At 36.6% G+C, this 25,629-nt stretch overlaps 1 protein-coding gene across 2 annotated transcripts in view; it reads right to left on the reverse strand.

The window, feature by feature from the left end:
- Nucleotides 1-14,893, reverse strand: part of AGTPBP1 (ATP/GTP binding protein 1) — a 51,841-nt gene extending 36,948 nt beyond the window's left edge. Inside the window, exons 1-10 of one of the 2 annotated variants that reach the window (XM_010289071.1) lie at nucleotides 14,862-14,893; nucleotides 8,158-8,288; nucleotides 7,562-7,629; nucleotides 7,090-7,153; nucleotides 6,600-6,746; nucleotides 6,190-6,321; nucleotides 4,180-4,273; nucleotides 2,679-2,716; nucleotides 923-1,131; nucleotides 291-366 (exon numbers count right to left, since the gene is read on the reverse strand). In XM_010289071.1, the coding sequence (XP_010287373.1) occupies nucleotides 291-366; nucleotides 923-1,131; nucleotides 2,679-2,716; nucleotides 4,180-4,273; nucleotides 6,190-6,321; nucleotides 6,600-6,746; nucleotides 7,090-7,153; nucleotides 7,562-7,629; nucleotides 8,158-8,288; nucleotides 14,862-14,893 (991 nt within the window). Of the gene's footprint in view, nucleotides 1-290; nucleotides 469-922; nucleotides 1,132-2,678; nucleotides 2,717-4,179; nucleotides 4,274-6,189; nucleotides 6,322-6,599; nucleotides 6,747-7,089; nucleotides 7,154-7,561; nucleotides 7,630-8,157; nucleotides 8,289-14,861 lie in introns of both variants that reach the window. The other variant, XM_010289070.1, reaches the window with a different exon arrangement.
- Between the last annotated feature and the right edge of the window lie 10,736 nt (nucleotides 14,894-25,629).

Raw genomic sequence — 25,629 nt, forward strand, 5'->3', positions numbered from 1 at the left:
AGCCTATGGTTTACACTTAAGAGTTTGATGAACATCACATTTTAGTTCCTGGTTTTTTTTTTTTATCTTGTATCTCAGAAACATAACCACATATATGCAGACAAAATTTTCATCAGCTAAAACTTATTAGAAATTGATGCTCCACACTAACAGTCATAGATCCTTTGCTAGCTGAGCAGGATCTCAGAGTCCAAGTTTTAGTGGAGAACACAAATAACTGAAAATGATTCCACCTTACATAAAGCAATGTCAGACATACGCCAAGACAAAATATTACAAAATTACCATACCATCAGGAGGCAAATTGTACAGCTGAGCCACAGGACCACTAGAAGGAATAACTGGCAGTTGGAAATGGAAAGCACTCTTAATAGTTGGTAAAGGAAGACGATTTTTCGGAAAACATTTTCTCATTATTAGGCTGGATGTGTTGACAAGAGGATCAAGAGTTCTTACTGCAAGGCACTCCTATTAACAGGAAAATAATGAAGAAAAGAGAAGTATCTCTCAAACTAACAGTGAAACTACATTTGCTTTACAGATTTCTAGAGTTCATTAATAAGCAAAGTTCATTAAAAAGCAAAAATAAATTTTGCCAGTGTCTCCTTTGAAAGCCAGAACTTCTACCAACTCAAATTCACCTTTTTTTAAAAACACAAACGTCAAAACTAAAAGACTCCCTCCCCTTTCTTTAAATTAAGTCCAACAGCCCCTCCCAGAGATAGTCACAGCTAAATAACAGCAACTATGAATTTAATTATGTGCTCTTTCATTCAACTTTAGTCAAATACAGAAAATAATCCTTACCCCCATAATCAGGAATGTATCATAACAGAACTAAAACAAATCTGAGGTCAGGATGTGTTTTTAAAGCTGAAGAGGCAAAACCAACTACAAAGAAAAACAACTGAAATAAACTTACTTGTGAAGTGTTGTAAAGAATTTTCATCCCATTGGCATCAATGAATGCTTTTCTTCCCAATTTCATGTTTGTAACACTTTTAATGCACTGTAAAACTCCTTTACGTATCAGCATGTATCTGTGTCGACTATCATGACGGTGCCAATCAACGTAAATTGTTAAAAGCACCTGCACATATCCTCTGTCTACTGCTCTCCTGGCATTTGTTTCTTTATAAAAAAAAGTTAGGAAAGAAAATAAAAAATTGCCCAATGACTTCAACATTATTTTCAAATCAATGTTAAAATTATTCTTTTTACCCAAGTAACTGAATTGTTTCATTTAAAGTAGTATTTTAGGCACGCTTAGCAGAGTTGTACACCAACCTTAACAGAAATGACTGAATAACTGAGGCCACTAGGATAACTTCATTCTTCAGAATAACATTGTATGTAATTTCCATGGTTTACCAGAAGAACAGTGTGCATTATACTTAAAGGTAGTTGTAAGACACTGTCAGCTAGCAAATAAAAAGTGTTTATATAAAGCATATCTATACCCACACACACTGTGTCGATACAAGATTTGACACAAACTTCTTGCCGCTTGCAACCCAAATAGTTTTGCAGCAACTGTCACTCAAATTTGATAAACTCAAAATACCTCTACCCCAAATACCGGGTAATCACTATGACAACTGAACTCTACACACCAGAGATTAGCGTTTTTATGAAAAGATTTACTTATGTAAAGTGTAGGAAGTTACAACGTCAAAATCCCTCAAGAATGAGTAAGATACTTCAAAATAAATGCACAAGACCTGCTGTTGTAAAGACATGCCTTTTCAACATCTTATTTCTTCCCCAGCATTAAAATTTAGCTGCCCATTTACAGAACAGAATACTGACAATAATTCAGGAATACTTCTTTCCATCAATTTCCTAAGGAGAACTTCCAAAATTAGTAAATACACAAATCTGTAAGACCAAGATATCACACTGATCAAACACGAGAAAACTCAGCACCCTGTAATAATTGGTACAGAAGTTTCCTGTCATTTGTCTGAAATGGTTTTCTGCAAAACTAATCAAGCCTCAGTTCTTACCTAACTCCACTAAAACTACTAGGAATGCTTTTATACAACTGTTTGGAGAGAACAAGTTTTTTTAATTCCTTATCAGTTACAATCCTGGTGCAAAATGTGCAGAGATGACATTTGTTGGGATCCACTACTGCCAGCCTTGACAGCCAAATTCTGTGAACAGACCATCATTTTGTTACCCTTGGTTCCGCTTCATAAGCATCACTGACAGACTTGTCATCAGGACCCAAGACCTAATTACTCAGAAAGGTACCTGAAGAAACCCTGTATTTTCCCCTGCCATCCAAAAGATATTTTCAAGATGCATGTATAAAGAAGATGCACAGGAGTTATGCCATAGATATCTGTTATTGAAGGACTGAGGTGATTGACTGTAAAAGGCTATTTCTCCACCTTGGATCCAGGTCAGTTTTGCAGAAGCAGCACAGCCTTTCTGCTGCATAACTGAAGAGACAGTAACTAATTATTAAACATATATGTATATACCATACAAATATTAAAGCACCAGAGACTGCAGATAAAATTGTAGCCTTATTTTGACATTTCCTAGCCTTGATTTTGTGTTGGCCACAGACTTAATATTAGTTTTACTCTGTGTATGTATTTATATACACACACACACACATATATATATCTCTCAACTAGACAAACAGTTTCTTGTAGTCAAACACTTACTTGATTTTAGCAATGCAGCAAGTGTGTCTAAAGCAACCCTGTCAACATAACAAGAAAAGTCAAAACAACAACCAACCAGTAAGCTTAATCTACAACACTGTAAAACTATACAAAATATTTACAGCTAACAGATTTACTTAGCATCTGTTCTCATGTTTTCCTGGTTGCACTGTATCACAGACTTTGATTTAAAAATTTGATTTCACTAAAACATCATGCATCTCCGCTGTATCTGAAGTCTGATGGTGAAATTTAAAAATATCAATGCAATGGCTATATAGATTTTCAGCCTTTGCAAAAAAACACCCTAAGTGACAACGTAATGTTTATGAACCATACTCAATGGATGAGATACTTCTGAAACTCATGTTTTTATGTTAGCAGCTGAACAGGCACTTCCACAAAACAAAGGACACTATCTTAGAAAACTGTAGGTCAAAACGGGTAGTGTATGCATTTATTGAGGAGTAATGCTCATCAATCTGTTCTACAAGACCATCAGCATAAGATTTTTCTTGTACACAAAGATCTTGTCTCTATTAACTCAAGATGCACAACTAGAAAATGTATATACTAATTTTTACCCTCTTTGTAAAGACAAACTTCACACATCTGATCTTAGACCACAAACAAGGATATCATGACTACTCACATAATGGAATAGTAAATTCATATGTCTAATTTTAGCTGGGGCTTAAAGGGGCAGGGCATTTTTTAGAAAGAGACTCCAGTGACCACAAATATCAGATTTTGATAACCTAACACCATTTTTTTTGTACTGAAGTTAGAATAAAAACAACATGAGATTATTATTTTACTAATGAGATGAAAAATTCAGTTTTCTACAGATATGTACTTCAAAAAGGCGGTAGTGTATAAAGAAAGGTTTATCTCCAGTTAGATGCATTTTTTACCTAAAATCACTTCCAAAAAATAAAAAGATAAATACGGGGCAAGGGGGAAATTTAAAGTCACCCCTTTAAGGTATGTAACGAATTTTTTTTTTTTTTTAACACAATAGCCCACTAGACAGACATAGCTGGTGCCTCCTACTCTATGTTTTACGGTTTTGCTCCAAGAGTCTGTAATTGCTTTGAAGTAAACCAGAAGGAAAATTCTATTACAAAATAAAACAGATAGTATCACTCTAAAAAAACACAAAGAAGATGTGGGAACCAATTCAACAAATTGAAAAAATGATGGGATTGTCCCGATCTGCTTTTCCTGATTTGGGGATAATCATCGTACAGCTTCCATAGCTGTACAAAAAATAACATTTGTATTTTTTTACCAGTACTGTAACTAGATATTCAACTACCTCGTGTTACTCTACTGGGTAAAATTAAACTGTCAGATTTGTGATTCTCCTTCCCACCTCCTTTCACTTTAACTTTCAAATATGAGTTACATTTGGTTTCTCTAATATTATTTTCATCTACAAGTAAGTTTTGAAACATATCTAAGGTTCTTCCATATACTATATTAAAGAGACCTTACTTACTTCATAAGGCTAGTGTTCTTTTTACTAAAAGGACCAATGATCTTAAACATCAGTTCCACTACTCCATTCTTTCCCAAGGACACAGCATTTACAGCTGGAAGAGTTAAAAACAATCAATTTTAAGATAACGTAATAAGAAAGGCGAAAGAAAAAGAAAATATTCAAACTAAAATATATAAAAGTTATTTCTGAAGCACAAAAAATGTTAAACATGTTTGTGCTTTAATACACACAATGACAAGCAGACGCTACTCTGCACATAATTAGGGTGATAATCCAATCCTGATAAAACTTGGAAAGTAAGAAAAAAATTAATTATTACTTTTCAAATAAAATCACATACTACATCCAATGCATGTTTCTGCCTTCTTTGTTATTAAGATACATCATAGAAAATATTTTCTTCCAAAAAATCTCACAGTTTATCAAGACAGCAGGGTTTCTAAAAATTTCAAGTCTAACAAGGATTAATAGCAAGTCACAGAACTTATGTATTGGGATAGACAGGTATGTCCGCCAGGATTTGAAAACCAAGTGATTGCTGTAAAATTTAGAAATGCCAATCAGTATAAGGTTACCTGAGCTACATGTTATGCATATATGTTTTCAGGAAAAAAAAATTATAAAAATAATCTATTTGAAAGGGAGCAAGTTAAAAGAAATGATGCTAAGACCTACGTTCAAGAAATGCACACTGGATGTATATATAGCTGAAGCACAATGCCCCCTCAAAATACAAACTGCTGAAACAGGCACAGAAATTCAATTCCCCACTGAGTTCAGAAATATGCACTATTAACGAAGTAGGAAGAGAGCAACTAAGAATTTACTTCAACATAACAAACGCTGTTCTTAGTGTAGAATTCAGTACTTGAACCCAAGTTGCAATTCCGTCATTATTAGCAGCAACATTACACCACTAGAATATAAGGAAAGTTAGGATTCAGTTCTGGTAGCAACTGTACACAAACTTTGAATAGTACTACCCACTGGAATGCAATAAACTACTACTTCTGTTTGTAATGAGTGGGAAATACAGAAATACAGAATTGATCTAAGCAGAATCCAAATTAAAGACTCAGTTCAATCTCCCATTTTCAGGCTGAAGCAAGTTTTCAGCTAAGCTATGTAACAATCTGTATTAAACTCTTCCATTTAGAAGCATTTTACCTTATTATCAGACAGCTCAACGGAAATAAGGGTTCCACATTGTAAAAGTATTGGGACTTTATGAATTATACATGCTCATGAGGATTTCCTAAAAACGTAATCTTATAGATTATCAAATAAATTCTCTTCGAGGAGTGTGGTTTTCAATTTCTTGCACTTAAGTAAGAGGTTTAAAGGCCATTTTGAGTTCAAAGGAAAAAACCTAGAGTATCAAACTAACAGTAGAGATACAGAAGAACCACACTATTTTCATCAACTTCCTACTACCTGCCCAAACAATTACTAGGCTCTTGTGGAAGAATGTTAGTTGAATAGTAGGGCACTTAACACAAGGAATGAAGGTTAAATAAAGAAATAAAATATTTCCTGTGTAAACCAAGTTTTAAATTAACAATCAAGAATGAAAGAAAATCATAAAAAGCACAAAAAAACCCCATAAACATGTATAATATAGAGAATGATTATTTAATGTGAAGTGTTTTTCCAAGTACAGTATTAGCATTTCTGGTTTAGATATTAAAGCATCAGCATTTATGCAGATTAGATGACTCAAAAATCCATACATCCAATAGCACTGGTTAAAACACACAACTATACATATATACACACACACACACGCCCCCCCCAAACAAAAAAACAAAGATACAAAAAATTGCAAACATGCTTCACAGCTTTTATTAACATTTAAGCAATTTGTGGATATAAAAAGCAAATTCTGAGATAAAAATAGTTACTTTGAACATCTAACATTAAACAAGCATTTCGATCTGATATTTTAACTGTATCTAGGTAAAAAATTTTATATCACATGGAAAGAAAATAATTATCTGCAATACTTACAGTTGGTTGAGTAAACTCTTAATACTTGAAGACATGGCAATATTAGCCTGTGGTTCTGCAAATTCTGCTTCACTAAATTCAATGATATGTTTAGGGCACCATTAATTCTTGCTTTCATGCCAATCTTTTTGTCTGACATCAAAGAAATAAAAGGTCAATCACACTAATTTTTTTATAATAATTTCAAAATAAGTTAAATGAACTGTGAATTCCTTCTATGGATAATGTCAACTCTGCATATCTATTTTTCACCATTCATTCCTCCCCTCTATTTTGCTCCTCGTTTTGTTCTCCTCTACCAGTTCTGAGTACATGGATGCTTATACAATAATAGAAAGAAAATTTTTCTTAAATTTCAATTACAAAACTATAAGGTATTAAGCCATATAACTTAAGTATATCATTATCACCTTTTGGACCAATTTTTGCAAGAAGAGTATGAAGAAGCACCATTAATTCTTCATTTGGTGGAGAGTCTTTGCTGGCTGTCAAAAGCAGCTGCAGTAAGATCTGGGTCCCTCCTTTAGTGACTAAGACACTTGCTCTCCGACCACCACCTACAAATTAAAACTCAACTGACATCTCCAAAGTCAAAGAACAATTAGGTATCTAAGCTATAGTTATCATAAGGAAAGTCTTTACAACAACAATATTTTCTTCATGTGTGACTTCACTACACAAGGACATGCTGGACTTAGACTTCCAGCAGCATAAATTATTTGTATATGCTTATTTGAAAGCTGAGTTCAGTCTTTACATTCCTTTTGTTCTGCATATAAACCAGCTTTAGCAAATGTCAGGGGGGAAAAAACCACCACAATAAAACCCAACCAAAAAACCCAAAAGTCTGCAGAAAAACACAAGAATATAATCACAAATTGTTCCTTAATGAAAACTTACCAACTGAGACTACTTCAATGAGGATATTCAATATATTTAGAATAGTTTGAGGATCTTTTGTATTCTGCAATAAAAAACAGAGATATTTCTTTGCTTAAAGTGGAAATCTAATACATTGGTTTAGATACTTTTAAAGCTCAGAGAAATTGCCACTGCTAAATCAAACAGAACTTAGGATGTAACCACCCATCTAACAATCCCCCTATGCAGTCTGAATTAACCACAAAAACAATTAAAACCGTATGGCATACTAGCTAGAACTGATAGTTGACAAATAATTTCTTAGAATATTTAAAAATAAGGCAGAGAAATTCTTAAGTAGGTTATGACATTTAAAGACTGTATCTAATCATACAGTCCTACATAAGTTTTGGAGAATGGCTAGGATAACAATGTATTTAATAGTACAAAGACCAGTGATAAACTGAAAGCTTGCTACGTACCCACAACCGCACAGATTAAAATGTTTTACCTCTAGGGTTGACAAGATAACTTCTATTCCAGTGGAGCCCTTAGAAGTCATCTCCTTCCTGGTTTTTTCTGCCAATGAGAAAGAGACCATTTTTCTTTTAATACACTAGTTTGCAGAAGAAAAAAATGTGATCATATACAGATTGATCAGAAAATCTACGCTGCAAATAATAAAACCTATTAAAAACTGCATATATAACTATAATAAAAGATTTAAGTCATTTTAAAGCTCATTTTTGCTTTCACTTGTTCAACAATCTTTTCATCCCCTAGTAAAAAACTGTAAAGAAAAAAAAAAAGTAAAAATCTTCTGTAAGAAAGATTTCTTAAATGTATACACACACATATATATCTACTGTGAATTACTGCTTAGATTATAGCTGTTTGACAATACAAAATGCACTCCATGTAACCAATACTATACCAGATAGCATTAAACATGGCCTTAAACAGGTGCTTTCAACAGTCAGTGACAAACACAGATGTATAATCAAGTTCACAAAACAGAAACAAAAATTAAAGAAAAGTCCAGCAAGAAAGAAATACGAGAAAGAAGGCTCAAAAGGAAAAACTATTAAAACCACAAAACTCATCTACCTTGACTCTGAACCAGATGAAGGATCTTTGAGGTAACATATCTGGCATTGTCTCCTTCTCCTAATACAGAGTCCAAATTGATCTTCTCCAGCTGTGACAGCAGAGACATAGTCCGAGAACTGGTAGAAACACTACAAGAAAGTTTTTTTACATTCATTTTTCCATCTAGATCAGAAAAAAAAAAAACACTAACAACAGAAATCCCTCGTCAAAGTAAGGGGAGTGGCTAATTCACCTCACATTTTATCCCAATTGGAAAACAGCCTCAATTCTCTTTAATTCTGGCAAATGTACAGATTTTTGCAAAGCCTGCATTGCAGCAGACTAATTAAATATAGCAGCATCTACAAGAGCAACTGTGAACAGGAAAATTGGTTGCAGCAAATAAAATCCACATATAGGTACAAATATTGTTTATCTGTGTCAATTTGAGTAACTTATATTAAATACAGCCTATATTAAGTGACCGGATACTGTATCAAACCTGCCATTCAAGGAAAAACTGGCTACAAGCAGTGCCGAAGACTGTCTCTCAGTCTGGAGTTTCAGAAGTGAACGAAAAGATTATCATTCATGAAGTGAGCAAACCAGCATCCTCCAGTTGAAGAAAAAGAACACCATTTTGAACCAAAACACCCCTTTGGAATATGTCCAAAGCTATCATCACAGTTTGGATTCATTTTGAACACAAGGGTATTTTGGCCTGACATCATAAAATTGCCTTGAAAATGTATTTTAACATAAGAAGCAACTTCAAACCCAGCATTCATACAGATAGGTAGATAACATAGAATGAACGTAAATATTTATAGCATTCAAAACAGAGTCAGTCTAGAAATTGTTTTATTTGGTCTCCATTTTTAGATTATAACAATTATGCAGAATAGTTTGGAGATTCACATTCCCACATTAAAATAATTTTTAGACAGATGTTTAACATTTGAATTATAGTCATGTAATTAACTACAGGTAATTATGATTTCCAAGGAGTAACTACCTTGACTTTTCACTTTTCTAACATTAAAGTCCTGCAGTAATCAACCATAATTCATTTTACACACATGCTGTTCTGACTATATGCAATAAACCTAAAGCCCATAACATTAGCTTTATAAATACTGTCAGTTTTGTTTATAACAGTGAGGAATTATTGCTCCTTGATTTGTGTTCTATATCCATGAAAAGGTTTCACACTTACAATTAACTCTACTAAAATAATTAGAAGTGGACAAAAATGTTAAAATCAAGAAAAAAAAGGTAGCCGATGGCAAAGGTTGTACTGCTGTGAAAGCAAAGTGTTGTAACCAGCTGCTGAGGAAACTGCTTCCAGCACTCTCACTGTTCTAACACTGACATCTAAACAAGAAGCATAACCAAAAAACAATTTCAGATTACAGATGACACTTACAAGCTCTTAAAATCAGTAATAAGAAATGGTTATACTAATTATAGAGCTTAAGTCAAAATTTTATATTGTGAAGTAAGTGTATCACCTTCTCAGTTATTTGCTAGACTTCGATTTAAAATTATTTTTTGATATAAAATAAATCTGTCCTGGTTGCTGAAATATTACTTTCCTTGTATAAGTAAAGCATTATCCCTGCAATCCTTTCACATCATCCAAAACCACGCTGAACAGTATAAAGCCGTTATGACTTGCATAAGCTTTGTTTTATTTACTGCTACTCCTCCATTTAGCCACTGAACTTGAAATAGTCCAAAATAAACACAAGATTTTAATAAAATCCTTCTGTATTTGTTGATCTGGTATACAAACTGACAAACTTCCAAAGGATGTTACCTTCACCAGCTCCACAATCAAAATGAGTAAGAGTCCAGCCAACTCATATAAAAGCCAATATATAAGAGAACTGCTGCTTCAAATTGTGTGTGTGTGTATATATAATTTCCATTGTGGTATATCATTGGTCTTTCAGTGAAATAAATGTAGTCTGAAAGCTGGAAACAACCCAAGAAAGCAAAGATGATCCTTAGGAACAAACAAAAAAGAAAACAGAAGTTTTCCTAAAGACAAAACTCATTTACAGGCATTAAAATTTCTTTTTTTTTTTTGCCTAATTTTTGCCTGCTGTGGCCTGCAAAATTCAAGCAACACTGGCACATGGAAGTAATATACCACGTACAGAAAGCTAGCATCTAAGATAATTTCTCCATACTTACTAAAAGCTTTAAAAGGTTTAGGAAGGGTAAGTCATTCTCACTATTGGAAAGTAAAACAATTTAAGTTCTAAGACTTAGAGGTATGATCTCCTCCTGGGGCCAGAGTTTCTATCAAGGGCAATGAGCACCCATTGTGGCAGTTAAGGAGGAACCTTTAGAATGGTTTTAGGCTACTCATCTTCAAGAAGTCTTCCAACAGAAATAGAGACAAATAGACTTCATGTCTTCAGCACACCCAATAAAGTGTTCTTGAAAACACCACCAGCCCACAGTCTATGCTGAAACACAAATTAAAGTCCCAATTTCCTCTTAGCTATGCCTGAGTTCTCTTCTTAAAAGAATTGTACTCTTATATGTTAATATTCTACACTAATATATATAGGGGTTATAATATTGTGACAGCTTTCAATGTCTGCACAGCAAATCAAAAACGTTGTAGGACAGGAATTATGGCAGCCAGCCTGACTGACTCTGCTCCTGTACGTAAAATTATGCCGTAACAACCCATTTCACCTTAAAACAAAACACAAGACCAATTTGCAGTGGCACTCCTTCTGATATTTGTAATGCAAATATGTACATTTTGACTAACAAACCATTCAGGATCCAAATCTAGAAGATAGGTCTCCGAAACAGAGGGGCACCATGCAATTCAGTATATTTAATCCAACAGCTAGGTAAACCAAGGAAATAGGCAGAATGGCACAACAAAAACTGTGTCCTGTCAGAGCTAGATTTCCTCTTAAGCTGCTGACGTTGCAGACCTCACATGAATACCCTGAACACTATAGCCAGTCTTTCATGCAAGACCCGTTTTCTCACAATGTGAAGAACCCTTCTTGTTACTAAGAGACATTTTTCACCCCACCCATTTTAAAGCTTCTCACAAGAGCACTCTGTAGTCACTGAAAGTTACACAGAGTCTCTGTCATTTTTATTTATAAAAATGACTAAGGAGCACCACAAGAAACTTCATAAGGCCATATAAACTATTCTCATCAGAGTTGGGTGAACACCACAGCTGCTCTTTGTGACACACATACGCCCAACCAGTCGTTAACAGCCTGCAAAAATGATGATTCAAACTTTGTTCTAACACTTTGTAACCCTGTCGTGGTTTAGCCCCAGCCGGCAACTAAGCACCATGCAGCCACGCGCTCACTCCCTCTCCCACAGTGGGACGGGAGAGAGAACTGGGAAAAAACCCACGTGGGTTGAGATAAACACAGTTTAATAGGACAGCAAGAGAGAAGGAAACAACAATGATAACAACAATAATACCACCAAAGGAATGTACAAGAACAAGTGATGCCCAATACAGCGATTGCTCAACACCCGGTGATTGAGAGCCCATCCCTGAGCAGCGATTTCCACCCCCCGGCCAACTCCAGTTTATGTACTGGGCATGACGTCGTATGGTATGGAATATCACTTTGGCCAGCCTGGGTCAGCTGTCCTGGCCGTGTCCCCTCCCAGCTTCCCGTGTACCCCCAGCCTCCTTGCTGGCAGGCCAGCACGAGAAGCTGGACTGGCCTTGACTGCTCCGCAACAACTCAAAACATCAGCACATTATCCACATTTTCTCATCCCAAATCCAAAACATAGCCTCACACTAGCTTCCGTGAAGAAAACCATCTCTATTCTGGCTGAAACCAGGGCAAACCCTTACTTTGAAAGTTTTTCTCCCTGCAGCTTAATCTTACTATTTCTGTCTGTCCTCACTACAAACATGTCCGTCCTTTATCCAATTCATTGGCATACCTCTCTAAACACGGTACCTTGTACATATTTCCGTCAAATATTCTTAACTACTTTCTTCATTTCACAAGAGTATTTTGAAATCATTTGGTCCTCCACTATTTTTGCAGATCTTTCCAGCTTCAAGTTGTCTGCAATTTTAACAAGAACTCTCTCTTTTCTTTCAGATCATTAGTTGAAGCTCAAAATATTTTGATTCATTAACTGTAACCAGAAAGAGAAAGAAAGAACACATCCAGAAACAACTACGCACCACTTCCTTCTGACAGCAATCAACCACCACTGCTCTGGTATTCAGCCAGTGCTCTACGCCAGAGCACCTGGAAGGAGCATTTGCCTTAGTTCCTTCCAAGGAGGCAAGGCGTACTTGCATGAACAACGCAAACCACCTTTGGCTGTTCGCAGCCTCACCCATTTGGTTAGTTCTTCCAGGATCCTTCTGTGCAAAGAAGAGAAGATGGCTGATCTACAACTACTCAATTTCTGCTCCCTGACTCCCACAAACACAACCACTAGGTTTGCCATTTGTCTTTCACTGCTTAATCCAAATCTCATGAGTTCTGAAGACAACCAGTAATTATTATTCTGAGACAGACTTAGACTTTCGTTAAGCATCCTGAGGTCAAGTTTACCAGCCTTATTTGATCCCATACACTGCATGTCGTTGTAGGCAGGAAACCCTTTCTTCATCCCATGTTCAAATGCCGCAGCTCAAAACACACCTCATACCACCATCTTACTTGCAGAACAGAAGCATGAAGAAGTTTGCAGTCATCAAAACGGTTGCTAAAGCACACAGCATGCCTCTAACCAGAGAGCTTTGTGGATTTCCTCCTTCGCTGGTTAGGAAAGCTATGAGTAGATATAGAGGAACCAACTGCCCAGTGGGAAACAGGCGTTCACATCTGAAAGATTAACTCCCTCAACATGAAAAGAAGTTCTCAGAGAAGGTTCCCTCACTGCAGGGACAGTTCTTCCAGTCCCACCAACACCCAAAAGGTTTAAGCATTCTTAGTCTGCTAGATTCACAACTCTCCATTACTCACTGTACACTACTTTTGCTACACAAATGCTAAAACACATCATTACACCTTTCTAAGCATCTGCCCACAAGGAGCACGATAACTGTAATGGCTGTCATGGCAGCTTACATAAACTCAGTTATCTTAGAATGGTTTTCAGCTATTCATCTGGCAAGAAGCCTTCCAAAAGAAAACAGCCGAATGAAGGTTGTCAGCTGAAACCTTCAGTATCCCGACTGTACTACTTCCTCCAAAACTGCTGTTTGCAGTCAGCCAGCACACTGACATATCAGGGAATGCCCTCCTCTCTCTCCCACAGCAAACAGGTATGCTGTGTTTCAGCATATTACAGTGAGCCTTAAAAAAAACTGCTTTAAAAGTAGGCAGGCTTCTTATGAGTTTGTTTTTATTTATTTTATTCCAATGCAAATCATCTCCCAATTTTTTTTTTCCTCAACCACCTCCACAGTTACCAAATAATCCTTAGTGAGCTGATACTTCTGATTAGTTCACAGACTTCTCTGTACAATAAATTCACGTAATTTATTCACGTCTTAGGGAACAACTGTTTTGAATTGCAGGGATGGAAACTTTCATTTTAACTCAATAACTAAACAAACATAAATGGCCCTTAAGTAGCCACTCTGCAAAAATGTAATATTTTTTGTGATAGTATACTTCATGTATTATAACTAGTACTGTTTCAAAAAATAGCCATTGCTGACTGAGACTTTGACTTTGCTTATCGTAAAGCCTAAAGAACTAATATATAATATACCGTAAGTAGAAAATGTAATAGTTTCTTTACTATTTTTTTTAATCCACCTCTTACACAAACAGGAATAACCAGTCTCTGATATCAAGCTGTTCCACTGTTCAAGTCAGCAAAAGCAAAGATGATTCTATATGCAAGTATTTAAATTCATATTTTAAATCCACCCCAAGATATAAAATTAGTCCATAGTAAAGCATGTCCTTCATGCAAATTCATCCACTCATTTTGAAAATAATCAGTATTTCAGAAAACTAAAGACGACTTTGAAGTCTAACTTTGAAGTCAAAATTCTTTATTTTGCTGCCTTTAGAATTTTTTTTTAATCTGATTAGATGGTTTGATTTCATGAGGTGGTTTCACATGTGCTAGTTTAATACGAGTAAGAACTTAAAGCCTTTCAACAGTTTGCTGATGCGTAACAGACATGTTGCCTTCCATAGATCATAACTTTTCTAAATATTTGCTAAAACAAGTTATCATGAAAAAAACAAACACAACTTTTCAACTCCTGAAATCTTCTGTAATCTGACTCCTTTGTCTTACCTGTGTGTTGGACTGAAGCATTGTTGGAGAATTATATATATCTTATGACAAATTAATGGCTTCTTAAACAGTATTATAAACTTGTCCTTTAATTCCTTCAGCAGAAAACATTTTATGTTTTGCCAATATTTTCATGACATTATTAAATTAATTAGTAATTGTTTCAATGAAATGGAAAGTATATTTTTTATTTGAACATGTCTAACACTAACTGAAAATATTACATTTAAAAAGTTATTTCTTAAATGTGAAGCTACTTTATGCTAATAAATATTGACTCCACCAGTGTTTCAGGACATCAACTTACACATTCTTATTAGCAATCCATAGGCATATTTTATTTACCTTATTATTAAGATAAAGATTGCTTTTTCACAAATCTCAAATAGCTTAATGTTGAGAAGTCACTATAGTTTTAAATTTACCTTTTTTCAGCTGATGTTTTTACTTTGTTCATATCGGAAACCTGACTCTTCAAACCACCATCTCTGATAACCTGAAAGATATTAAACAACTACAAATTACCAACATCTTTTGTTCTTTAATGATTAAATGCTACCACCATATTGGATATCTCTACACTAGAAATATTAAATAAGTTAATTTGCATTGATTGTATTTTTCCATACTGTCAGAAGCTCTTCTCTCTTCAGTCTATTTGATCCAGCTTTTAAAATAAACTATTGCAATATAACTATGGAGTGTGATTCTGCATCATAATTTAGTCCTACCAAGCTCAGAGAGTCTGATTATAATAAAACCAAAATTTATATTGGTTACTTAACAGACAATATCTTCATGTCCATGACAGAATTTTACCAAACAAAGCTTTTGCTGAAGCCAGTAAATACACTTCTTTACACTTACTTGACAATGTTGTGTGATGCCACAACATACATATTTCTGACTGTTATTTCATGTATCTATATGATAACTAGGACTAGAGGCACAATGAGAAACATGGAGTGTTTGGTGTTCTTATTTAAGCAAGACCTGAATACATTTCTTGGACAGAAACCATATCGTGCTAAGGACTCAATTTTCCTACCCTTTTAAGGACATAGTGTCCTCAGGGTACACTGCTTCCTCAAACAGTGCCTCCAAGCAGTTAAGGTTGCAGGCTACAGGACCATTAACTGAATCTCAGTACTTTTGTTTGCGATCTAGTACCAATGACAAATACTCCCACTGTGGGAAAAAAGTGTCCTCAAAGGGCACAGTGGTTAGCTTTAAGGTAGAAGACAAGAGTAAAGGGAAAAAAGGATGTTCAAAGATAGGGATGGTAAGAATAAAGCAGCACTTGCTCTCTTGGGAAATGCAGGCAAGAAATTCAGTCAAGCCCACACACAGAGCCACCCCAAAAAGAAATTTGTAAGACTTCTCAAAATTCTTTGTTTTTCAGCACATAAAACAATCAGGTTTTTATTACTGGTAAATTCCATTCTGCAACTGCTAGAAGCCTGTGAAGCAGATGAAGTATGAAGCAAGCTTATTTCCAGACTTACCTGAAAGAAGAACCTTTTCCCAGCAGCCAGGAAGCAAATAACTCAGCTTTTCACAAGAATTCCAGCTTGATGTAAGTTAACAGGTGTCCTAGATTTGTCCAAGTACCCTTCAAGTGTAAATTCTCTTGACTTCCTTTAAAGAAAACTAAGAGTTACAAGAGAATAGCTGTGTCCACCATAATGTAGACAATTTCACAAATCATAAGGTCTGGATTATTTGAACCAGGTTGCAGGTCATACTGTGGGGAAAATATTAGATGCTTGAATTCAAGTAGCCAAGTGCCGTTTTGCTTGCAGTGTTGACCTGCTGTCAGCCAGATGATGAACAGCCTTGCCAGTGCCAATAGTGTCTACATATTATAGTCTACTGAACTGCTGTACAAGTGGAACCAGCTACAGAGCTGAGCTATCTTGAACTGCAAGGTCTTAATTTGTTTTGCTTTAAATTCACCACAAAGCATTTCAGTAAGCACTGAAAATGCTCTAGGTCAAGGGGAAAAGACAAGATAAGAAAAAGCACAAGAACCTCTGCAAAGAAAACAAACAAAAAACAGCAAGAGGGAGCAGGGAGAAAAAGAGACAGAAATGCATATAATCAGCAATCCAGAGAGTTGTAATGGAACATTTAAGCATACTAAAGTAACAAAATCTCTCTTTAACATTTTACTAGGTGATGCAAAAAAGCCACGTACAAGCTATTTTAAAAACTTTTAATATTATGCTTGTTTTGAATAAAAGATTGATACAAAGGTAAAGGCAGAAAGTGCGTAAGTCTCAACTTAGACATACTTTTTAAACACATTTAATACCACTTGCCTGCCAGTGGTAGCAAAGCAGAGCACAAATTAGCATCAGTTCTTCTGCATTTAAACGACCACCAAAAACAATTTAAAAAAACAAGCCTTAAGTTGGAGGGGAACAAGAGGAGAGCAGGGACTGCTGACTAGTTAAACTTCAAGCTGATATATGCTGTATCCGTGCAATCTCCCTCTGCCTTTTCATGTTGTCTGTGGAACATTATCCCCTCCATCCTCCCACCTGCACAGGGAAACAGGCAGCTTCTTCACGGCAAATTTCTCCAGACAGGTAAAGTTCCAAATCAGAAAGCTGCACTCACTGTAATAATGCTACCAACACTAAGATAAATTAATTGGACTGCAAGAAGTTATATAATAATTTTTACCTTTCTCTTTTTCCCCAGAAAAAACAAAGATATGCTTATGTGACACCTGTTTGCTTCCCTACTAAGTGAATTCTTTGGCACTGAGCCACTGACTCACCTTCTCCACTGATCCATCTTTTCAGCCCTATGAAACTTTGCCACTCACTGGCAAAGCCTTGTGCAAAAGGGCAGAGGACACCCCCCAAATATTTACCTTTCATGTAAGTTTTGGCATGTGCTGAAATGTAACAGAATAACATGGAACTCAGACTCTTACTTCCTGGATAAATACTCTAACCACAAAGCTACTGTATAAAATGGTGAGCACTATCACAAAGCTACTTTCTTTTCCTCAAAACAATGGCTAAAGAACAGAACTGGCACCACTTCATTCAGACCTCACATTCAGGCATGTCTACAAGGCATTAGCGGGAGTGTCTGTTAGACTACAGAGGATTTAAGGACACCATTTTCCTGAATACTAAGTTGATTTATATGCATTAGAAGAACACCAAGACACTCAGCTTCTCCAAGCCAGCAATAATTCTGGTCAGACTTGCAACAGGATACAGACGAAATTTTACTGACACAAGTTAAGTAGTGACCTCCATGAGAGCTGAAAGGGGAATTAGTAATTCTGGTAGTGTGCTCTTAATCTTTGATCATTCTCGTAGCACAGGTGATTGGACCTCAGGGCTTCTGCAAGAAAACATAAAGGGATTATGACTAGGGTCACAGAATCCAGATGTTGCTATCCCCTTTCATAAATAGCCTCAGTTCTTCTCATGTGGATGAAGAAACTTCTAGATTTGGGCTTTTCTTTGCTCACTGACAGGTTTGAGGTATCCTCCCTTACTGCAACACCTGAAGATTGCACATCAAGTACTTGTGATGTTTCTTGTCCAAACTCTTCACTAGGGACACCAAGCAAAGCCCTCTTTTTTCCTTGCTCTTACCTATCTGTATCCGATACATAGTCAAAACCGGCTCACGATTCTTCTAAAAAGCAGCGTCTCATTCCCATTTTAGGCATTCATCTACTTTTATGATCCTAAACGCACTGCTTTGAGGGAAGAGAAACATAAAATGCCATCTGTTTCAAAAAATAAGCAAATAAATAAAAATCCCCCTCACTAAAATCAGGCCAGTGCCTGTCCCACTTCCCTTGTTTATCTTCTCTCTTAGAGGAATCCTTTTTCATTTTCACACAAGTATCAGGAACTCCATACTACAGTAGAAAGCCACCCAACGATCAAATGTACTCTCCATCATCTACATAATAATAGAAAGAGGGAGTTAAAAAAAGTAAATGCTACTAACCAAATACTTTGCATGCACTGTCACATAGCTCTTCTTGCACCTTCTTTAAGATTCTGGTATTTAAATGGATGCACGTATTTTGGCAGAAAGTGAGTATACCCCTTATTTATTGCAAGCCATCCAGGTGGAATTTCTACATGCTCTGAACAGCCATCTTTAAATAAAACTGAAGAAATCAAATTGAACTCAGTGCCATAATGTATGCCTCAACAGAACCTGCAATTAAGTGTATTCACTGTAAATGGTTTCACTTTTTATCTCCCATTAATCACTAATGGACAGTAAAGAAGGAAGACAACAAAACCAAACTCCAATCCTTACTCTCACAATCATAGTAAGAAAAAAATGCATAGTCACCATGTCACTGACAATATGTCAGTGCTGAGCAATTTCGTTGTCATTTTGATAATATCACATCTGAAAGAAACTCTCATGTTAAACACACAGTAACCACATCTAAGGCTCAAAACTGTTATTTTAACCAATAGCAGTTCTGCTTTCATAGTTTCTTTTTTTCTTTTTTTCCCCTTTTCCCTTTTTCAGTGAAACTGGAAGTTTTTTGTATATACATTTAAAATACCTATCTGTATTTGGGACTTACACCAGACTGTCTTGCTATCAAGCCCATTTTCTTGCAATGGAAAATCTCCTCAAAACAGTATGTTTTCAGACAACTGCCATGGAAGACAAATCTACCAGTATCTGGTAAGCTAGTGGCAAGTAAAGGGAGCAGTATTAGTCACATAGGGCAAAATGAGTCTGCCACAAAACAGACGTGCTTAGAAGCAACAGGTACAAAGTATGCCAGATAAAGCCTACTTCTCGAGACCATGGAGGCTGAAAAAAACCTCAACAGTTTTCATGCTAAAATTCTCTATTAGTACTCTCTCTTAAGGAAAACAAAGATAGACAACATTCTGAGTTTACATAAACAGAATTCACATGCTTCAATTGACCAAAATACCTTAACATGGAGCATGCCTGTCTTGGAAGGATAAGTGTAACTAAAAAATTTAAAGTATCTTTGTATTTTCTTTTCTTATCCCTCCCCTCTACCCCCAAAAAAAACAACCCCCCATCAGAAAATACAGAAAATAAACGCCTGAAAAAAGCCAGAGACCTCTGAAATTTACCCTGGTTAATACCAGGCCTTTCCTGCAAAGTTCTTTGTTAACTACATTCTGAACACAACAGGTCTTTTCATCAACTCAGATTATAAAAATCAAAACCAAGTATGGTTATGCACAGTTTATTAATAATATTAAATCTGTTCTACTTGCAGTATATTCTACTTTCTGTGTTTTTAGTTTCCAGAAACTCACTTTCTTAACTAATATACTTTACATCAAAAGGCAGGCCTATTTTTCCAGGCTGTTCACTACATATTAAAAGAAGGTTTTTTATTATCATAAATAAATGAGTTGCAAAAACCACATATCAAATCATATTCATAAAGAGACAAAACAAAGCTTCAGATGTACTGTATATGTTTATCATAAGTCTGCAAAACCTGTAAGATTGTTCATCTACATGTAATTCCACATTTTGCTTTGTATCCAAAGCTAGGCATATCCCAAAGTATTTTCAAAGCCAGAGCTCAGACCTCACTTGTGCTCATCATGGAGTTACTGATTTAAAAGGTTCAAAAAAATAACCATGAACAAGTGCGCAGCAAGTAAGTAATTTCTTCGCTGTGTACTTATTTATCACATAGTGGAAGCAAGCAGCTGAGCAAAATCTTTGTTAAGTGCTACAGTAAAATAATAAAAAAAACAAACTAGTATGCAAGAAAGGAAGGAATTCAGAGGACAGAACTGTCTCAAAAAGCAACGAATTAAAAAATTAAATAGAGAAACCTAGTAGGTATAAACTGAAAAAACATGTAATGATTTAAAATTTCGTAAATGCTAGAAAAAAAATTTAGAAAAAAGCTAAATCAAAACCTTCCAGTAGATCAGGTGACTACATTCTGGGGCATGCTTCTGAAAGACATTTCTGCCTCTCACAGAAGTACACATGGGTCCTCATAGTGCAGGTTAAACCAGAAGCAAACTGCCATTTGATAGTGTATCATTTCATGCACCCCAAAGTCTCAGAAGCTGTTCATAGATCAAAATACTCTTTTTCAAGACACTGAAAAAGTCTGTTAAACACAACCTATAAATGGTTGCATTTTTTGTGCTCTAGGCAATCTTAATTCCAAAATACTACTTATAGTTTACTTTTTTAAACATAGAAATAAATTGTTTGCAGGAACAGACTATTTACCAAAGTAATTTTACACTTGTAGGAATAGGCCCTGTGTTCCAAATTTAGGATGAGCAGCAACATCTGACAGCAAAAGTCACCATCTCAGTACCAAAAAGCAAACTACCCAGAATGCTTGTACAGCACAGGTCAACACAATCCTAAATATGTGATACGCACAATTCTAAATATGGCAAAATGCCGCAAATATCCCGCCACAGAAAACTGCAGTATGGTGAGATTACACAAGAAACATTCACCAGGACCAGGGCTCTTCCCTTGGCAGCAGTAAGAACTGGCCGCTGCTATTAATACAGTGGTGCTGCTTCCACTGTCTTGAGATCCTCTTGTACCAGCAGGGAGGACTGTCCCTTTGCAAAAGGCTTAGCAATTATACCTTATATAACCCCTCTGACCATTTAATCATTTACTCATTCACACGATGTATTGTTTCCCAACTCATACCCCGAGTGACGACTTCCACAAATAATTTTTTTTTTTTTAAATTAGGTAAGGTGGGTGTTGACAGAAAACACTCCTAGTTTAAAGCCATCCAGACTAGCAGTTATTGGATGTAAACAATTTCCTTAACAAAAACATGAGACCTACTGTTAGATTATAACTCTCACAGACTATTTTGAGATGCCACAGTTATTTGTACAAACTGCTTTATATTCTGAAAGCTCAATCCACAGTATAATATATAAAGATTTTGCTTATCTATAATCCAACTTAAACGCTATAGTGATTGAAAACCTGGGGAAATCCTTCAAGCTTCACAACTAAATTTCAAGTTGGCAAATCCTACATTGTACTCAACCACAATCTAGTAAACAGAACCCATATATGTAAAGAGTTGTAACTAATGTGGCAGTGAAAATGTGTTTTCTGAAGTTGCCTATTCCTAGTCCAGTTCCTCAACAGCCTTCTACAAGCACTGGGCAACAAAAACAGAGACTTTCCATCCTCAAGCTTACTTTCTTGAAGTCTCATAGGAATTAAAGTCCTAGTCAACAGCCCAGAGATAATTTTCAGCACCAGCTGTTTCTTCAATTAAATCAAATTGTGAATTAGGACAGAATGACTTTGAGTACACACTGAACAGTTATCTCTTCCTAATACTTTAATACACAGCTGTACAAAAAGCTTTTAGTATCATCAAAAAATTACTATGTACCTAAGGGTATATTAAAAGTATTTATTGCATGAGAAAAAGTTTGTTCAAGATACTAGAAAAACTAGAGATACAACTACAACTGGAAGAAAAGTAAGACTTCATATGGAAATGACAGAAAATAATCCTTTATCTGATGATTAAAGCTAACGAACTCCTCTGAGTAGCAGAAAAGTCTTAAGTTTTTGGTGGAAAAGAGTCTAGTCTTCAAATTCAAAATAAAATGAAAAGGCTAACAATGTTTACTAGTCAAAGAAAAAATACTTCTGAAAAATCAGCTACTGCCTTTTCCTTGTACCCTTTGCTAGAAATATTTATAGCAGAAAACAAAAAAGCCAGCTGATTAGTTTACCCATTGCTGCATTACAGCAAAGTGCTGACTTTCAGACTGGACTAGATAAACTGCAGTATATAATCAGACTTTCAAAATGACATACATAATGCTTCACAGAAAACCGAAGCACCAAAGCCCTGTACAGCAGCTTGCCAAAAACATCATGCAGCTGATTACCACCAGCCCACTTCACTGTAAAAACAAAGTCTGATACATGTAGACAAAACAAGCTGTGAATATCTAATAGTCATTCCCTAGAAAGAAAGAGAAACATTTATCAGGAAAAGAGGAAAAATAAGAAAGCAGTACTTCATCTCTCGCCTGGAAAGAAGCTCCTAGAAAGTTACCAGCACAGCAAGCATAAGGTTACTCAGCAAGACACAACAAACTTGCCATCGCCAGGGTCACAGAGTATCACATTCAAAGCTTGCATGATTTAAGTTGACAGAAATAGTGCAAAAGTCAACTACTTCTGGCCCAGCTAGCCTAACACTTTTGTCAGGTAGAAGGTGAATGGCACAGGAAGGGCAAGGGTGCAATAATGACATCCAGGAGAGAAAGGACAACCATAGCAGAAACTAAACATTGCCCTACACCAAAAACTGAACAAGAACTGTAAATCCAGTAACTTACCCCAGCTATTGGAAATGCTTCATTGATACAGTGCTACATGTCCTACATGCTTTCCAGCACCTAACCCAGTGACTGCTCCTTTGGCTGACACTGTCTTGATGTCTATGGTCAGTCTTTAAAGAAATCAACCCAAACATCTAATCTTGGTAGTTCACCAGCTGAGCTAAAGCAAACCCTCAAGCCTGGTTTTAGTCCAGAAGAAAAAAAGAAAAAAAATCTGTGGCTCCATGTTGCCGATTTATCTACTCAAATGTGCTTCCAGCCCTTCCACCTCATTAGTATGCAGAAACACAATTATCCCACAATCCATAAAACTCTCAGCAACGTTTCTCACTTTCAAAACCTTGATTTTTACCATTTAGCTTCCAAATTATACTTGAAGCGATTAACACAGTATTATGTACCTCCAGCACACAAAACCCTGGACAACCTGCTTCTGATAAATTCTAAGGTTTTTTTTAAAGATGTAGTAAAAATTTATATGTGCCTTATAATGTATGAAGCTTTTAGGATGACAGTTTCAGGACTTTCATATCTGCAGCTGTTGCAAAAGAAAGGAAGGATGTTTAGGTGCTCACTTCCTCCCTGGCTTCCAGTCTTACTATGTTTAATTGTTACAAAACTGTATTTCCAAATGTAAACCATGCTGAAGCGTCCATGTATCCAGGACGCACACTGAAGAGTTCATAATCTTCTTGATGCTTAGCACAGGATATTGGACAGTAAGCTGTGGATTGTGGCAGGGCTTGAAAACATACCCAGAGATACACTGCCATTACAAATCCCTCCTAAGCACTGATCCAAGCAGCTGCCTTGTTCAGCACTCTCACACTCACTCCAAGAAACGTGACTTCCCCTCTAAGTTGTTTAAGGAGTTTACACTTCAATTACTGCAGTTATAGTCAAGGGCTGGAGTGACTTGAGCAGCATTCAGTTCTTTTGGACATTAGCAATCCATACCACATCAGCAATTTCCTAAGAGCAAGCAGCTTGCAGATACTGGAATTCAAGGAGAAGTTTCAACTAACATATCAAGAGCCAAAAAACAGGTGGTTCCCAGATATGTCCAGCAGAGTATCACCATGAATTTTAAAGACTGCAAAGTCTCTAATCATAAGATACACTGCTGACAAGTTGTTCAGTGAGAAGCTGAATGTCTTCCCTAGACTAAAACCTAAACATGAGGTGAAATAGCAAGCTCCTTCTGTAAGCCAAGAGGACTTCAGAGAGCCTTCTCCCGAGTCTTTGCCGCTCTGAACTGCAGCTTCTCTTGCATAATTTCTGGGAACTTGCTCCCAACAGCAGGAAGCTAACTAATATAAATCAGCTGATTGTGTGGTACCATCTACTAATATGACAACTGAATATTTTTCAAGTCCAAAAGCTTTAATTTGGAAGACTATTTGTGAATTTCTTGAATATGAAAACTTCAGTATAAGCACTGCCATTTCCAAAACCTGAACTGAAAGCTAAGCCAGAGATCAGGTATCACTTCACACAAACATAGATCAGGTATCACTTCACCCAGTAAGATCACTCTTTGGTTTGGGATCCCTCTCTGCCTTTCAGAGGGAGGAAGGCGGGGGGAGAGATGGGGGGGAGGAGAAGCTTATTTTTATGAAGCTTTCAAAAAAACCCAAAACCCTTCCCATAATTTACGCTGGCATAAAAAAAAAAAAAATCACAGTAGTGAACTGAGACATTGGAAACTAACAATAAACAATTTGTTCTGCTGAAATAGAGGCATGTGATAAAATTATCTTGACTTTAAATAGGAAGGTCTCCAGAAAAGGAGATTATCTTGCCACTCCTCAGCCCAAAAAATAAAACGACATTCCAAAACAGACTTGCACTTGCACTCACAATGCACATCATGAGGTATAATTTTAAAAAAACCTCTTAGGTCACACGTATGATTTCACTGAAGGATTAACCAGAAGGTGGGGCTATCCCATCAGCAGCATCCTGCCACCCATCCTTACATGCAGCACTGAAATACACACTGAAAGCTACCTGCAAAACAGAGAAGCCTTTTCATTAAATATAATCTATAAAGGTAGCTCACACACGTATTTCTCTAAAAGAACATCATTAGTGGGAATACGCTCGCTGGAAAACTAATTCCCTCAAGAGGGCAAAATAAATACACAAGAATCAACATTCATACCACAAGACTATACATAAGTTTCATAGTGTTTTCACAGCATGCAGCAACGTACAAGAATCTCGTCTCTGCCCATAACGTACCAGGGAAAGGTTACAGCCGTAAGTGTACATAATAAAAGTTCATCCAGGTCAAGATGAACAGATCCCTAAACACCTGTAAAAGCTCAGCGTCTGAGAACAGTTTACGCTAAAGAATAACAGCCTGCCCCACAATCCATAGGCTATTGCTCAGATTCTCTCTCTCGAGCATTTGAACCGACACCTAGAGAAGCCTTTGCTCTGCTAGATTTCCACAACTGTAAGTGGAGACAGGAAAAGAAAAAAGAAAAAAAAAAAACAAAACCCGTCCAACAAAACGTCAATAAACTCCTACCCAAGGGGCGCCAAGTTAAAGAGGCGCTCAACAGACTATGCCGCTTGGCACACGAAGCAAGTGTGGTTCCAGCCGCCCCGTCTTCCACGCGATACGCACACCAGGTCGCCGTGGCGGTGCGGCCCAGCGGGACAGGGGTTCACCCGCAGCCTTTCGGCGTAGCGGCGCCTAGGCGTTCGGCTACCATGCCGTCTGCCAGAGCCGCGAAGAGTGTCCGGACGGGCCGCGCACCGCACCGCACGGGCGAAAAAAAGCACCCTGCGCTCACCGGGAGGGCTC

The sequence above is a fragment of the Phaethon lepturus genome, unplaced genomic scaffold (genome assembly GCF_000687285.1).
Source record: "Phaethon lepturus isolate BGI_N335 unplaced genomic scaffold, ASM68728v1 scaffold18826, whole genome shotgun sequence".
Taxonomy (NCBI): Eukaryota; Metazoa; Chordata; class Aves; order Phaethontiformes; family Phaethontidae; genus Phaethon; species Phaethon lepturus.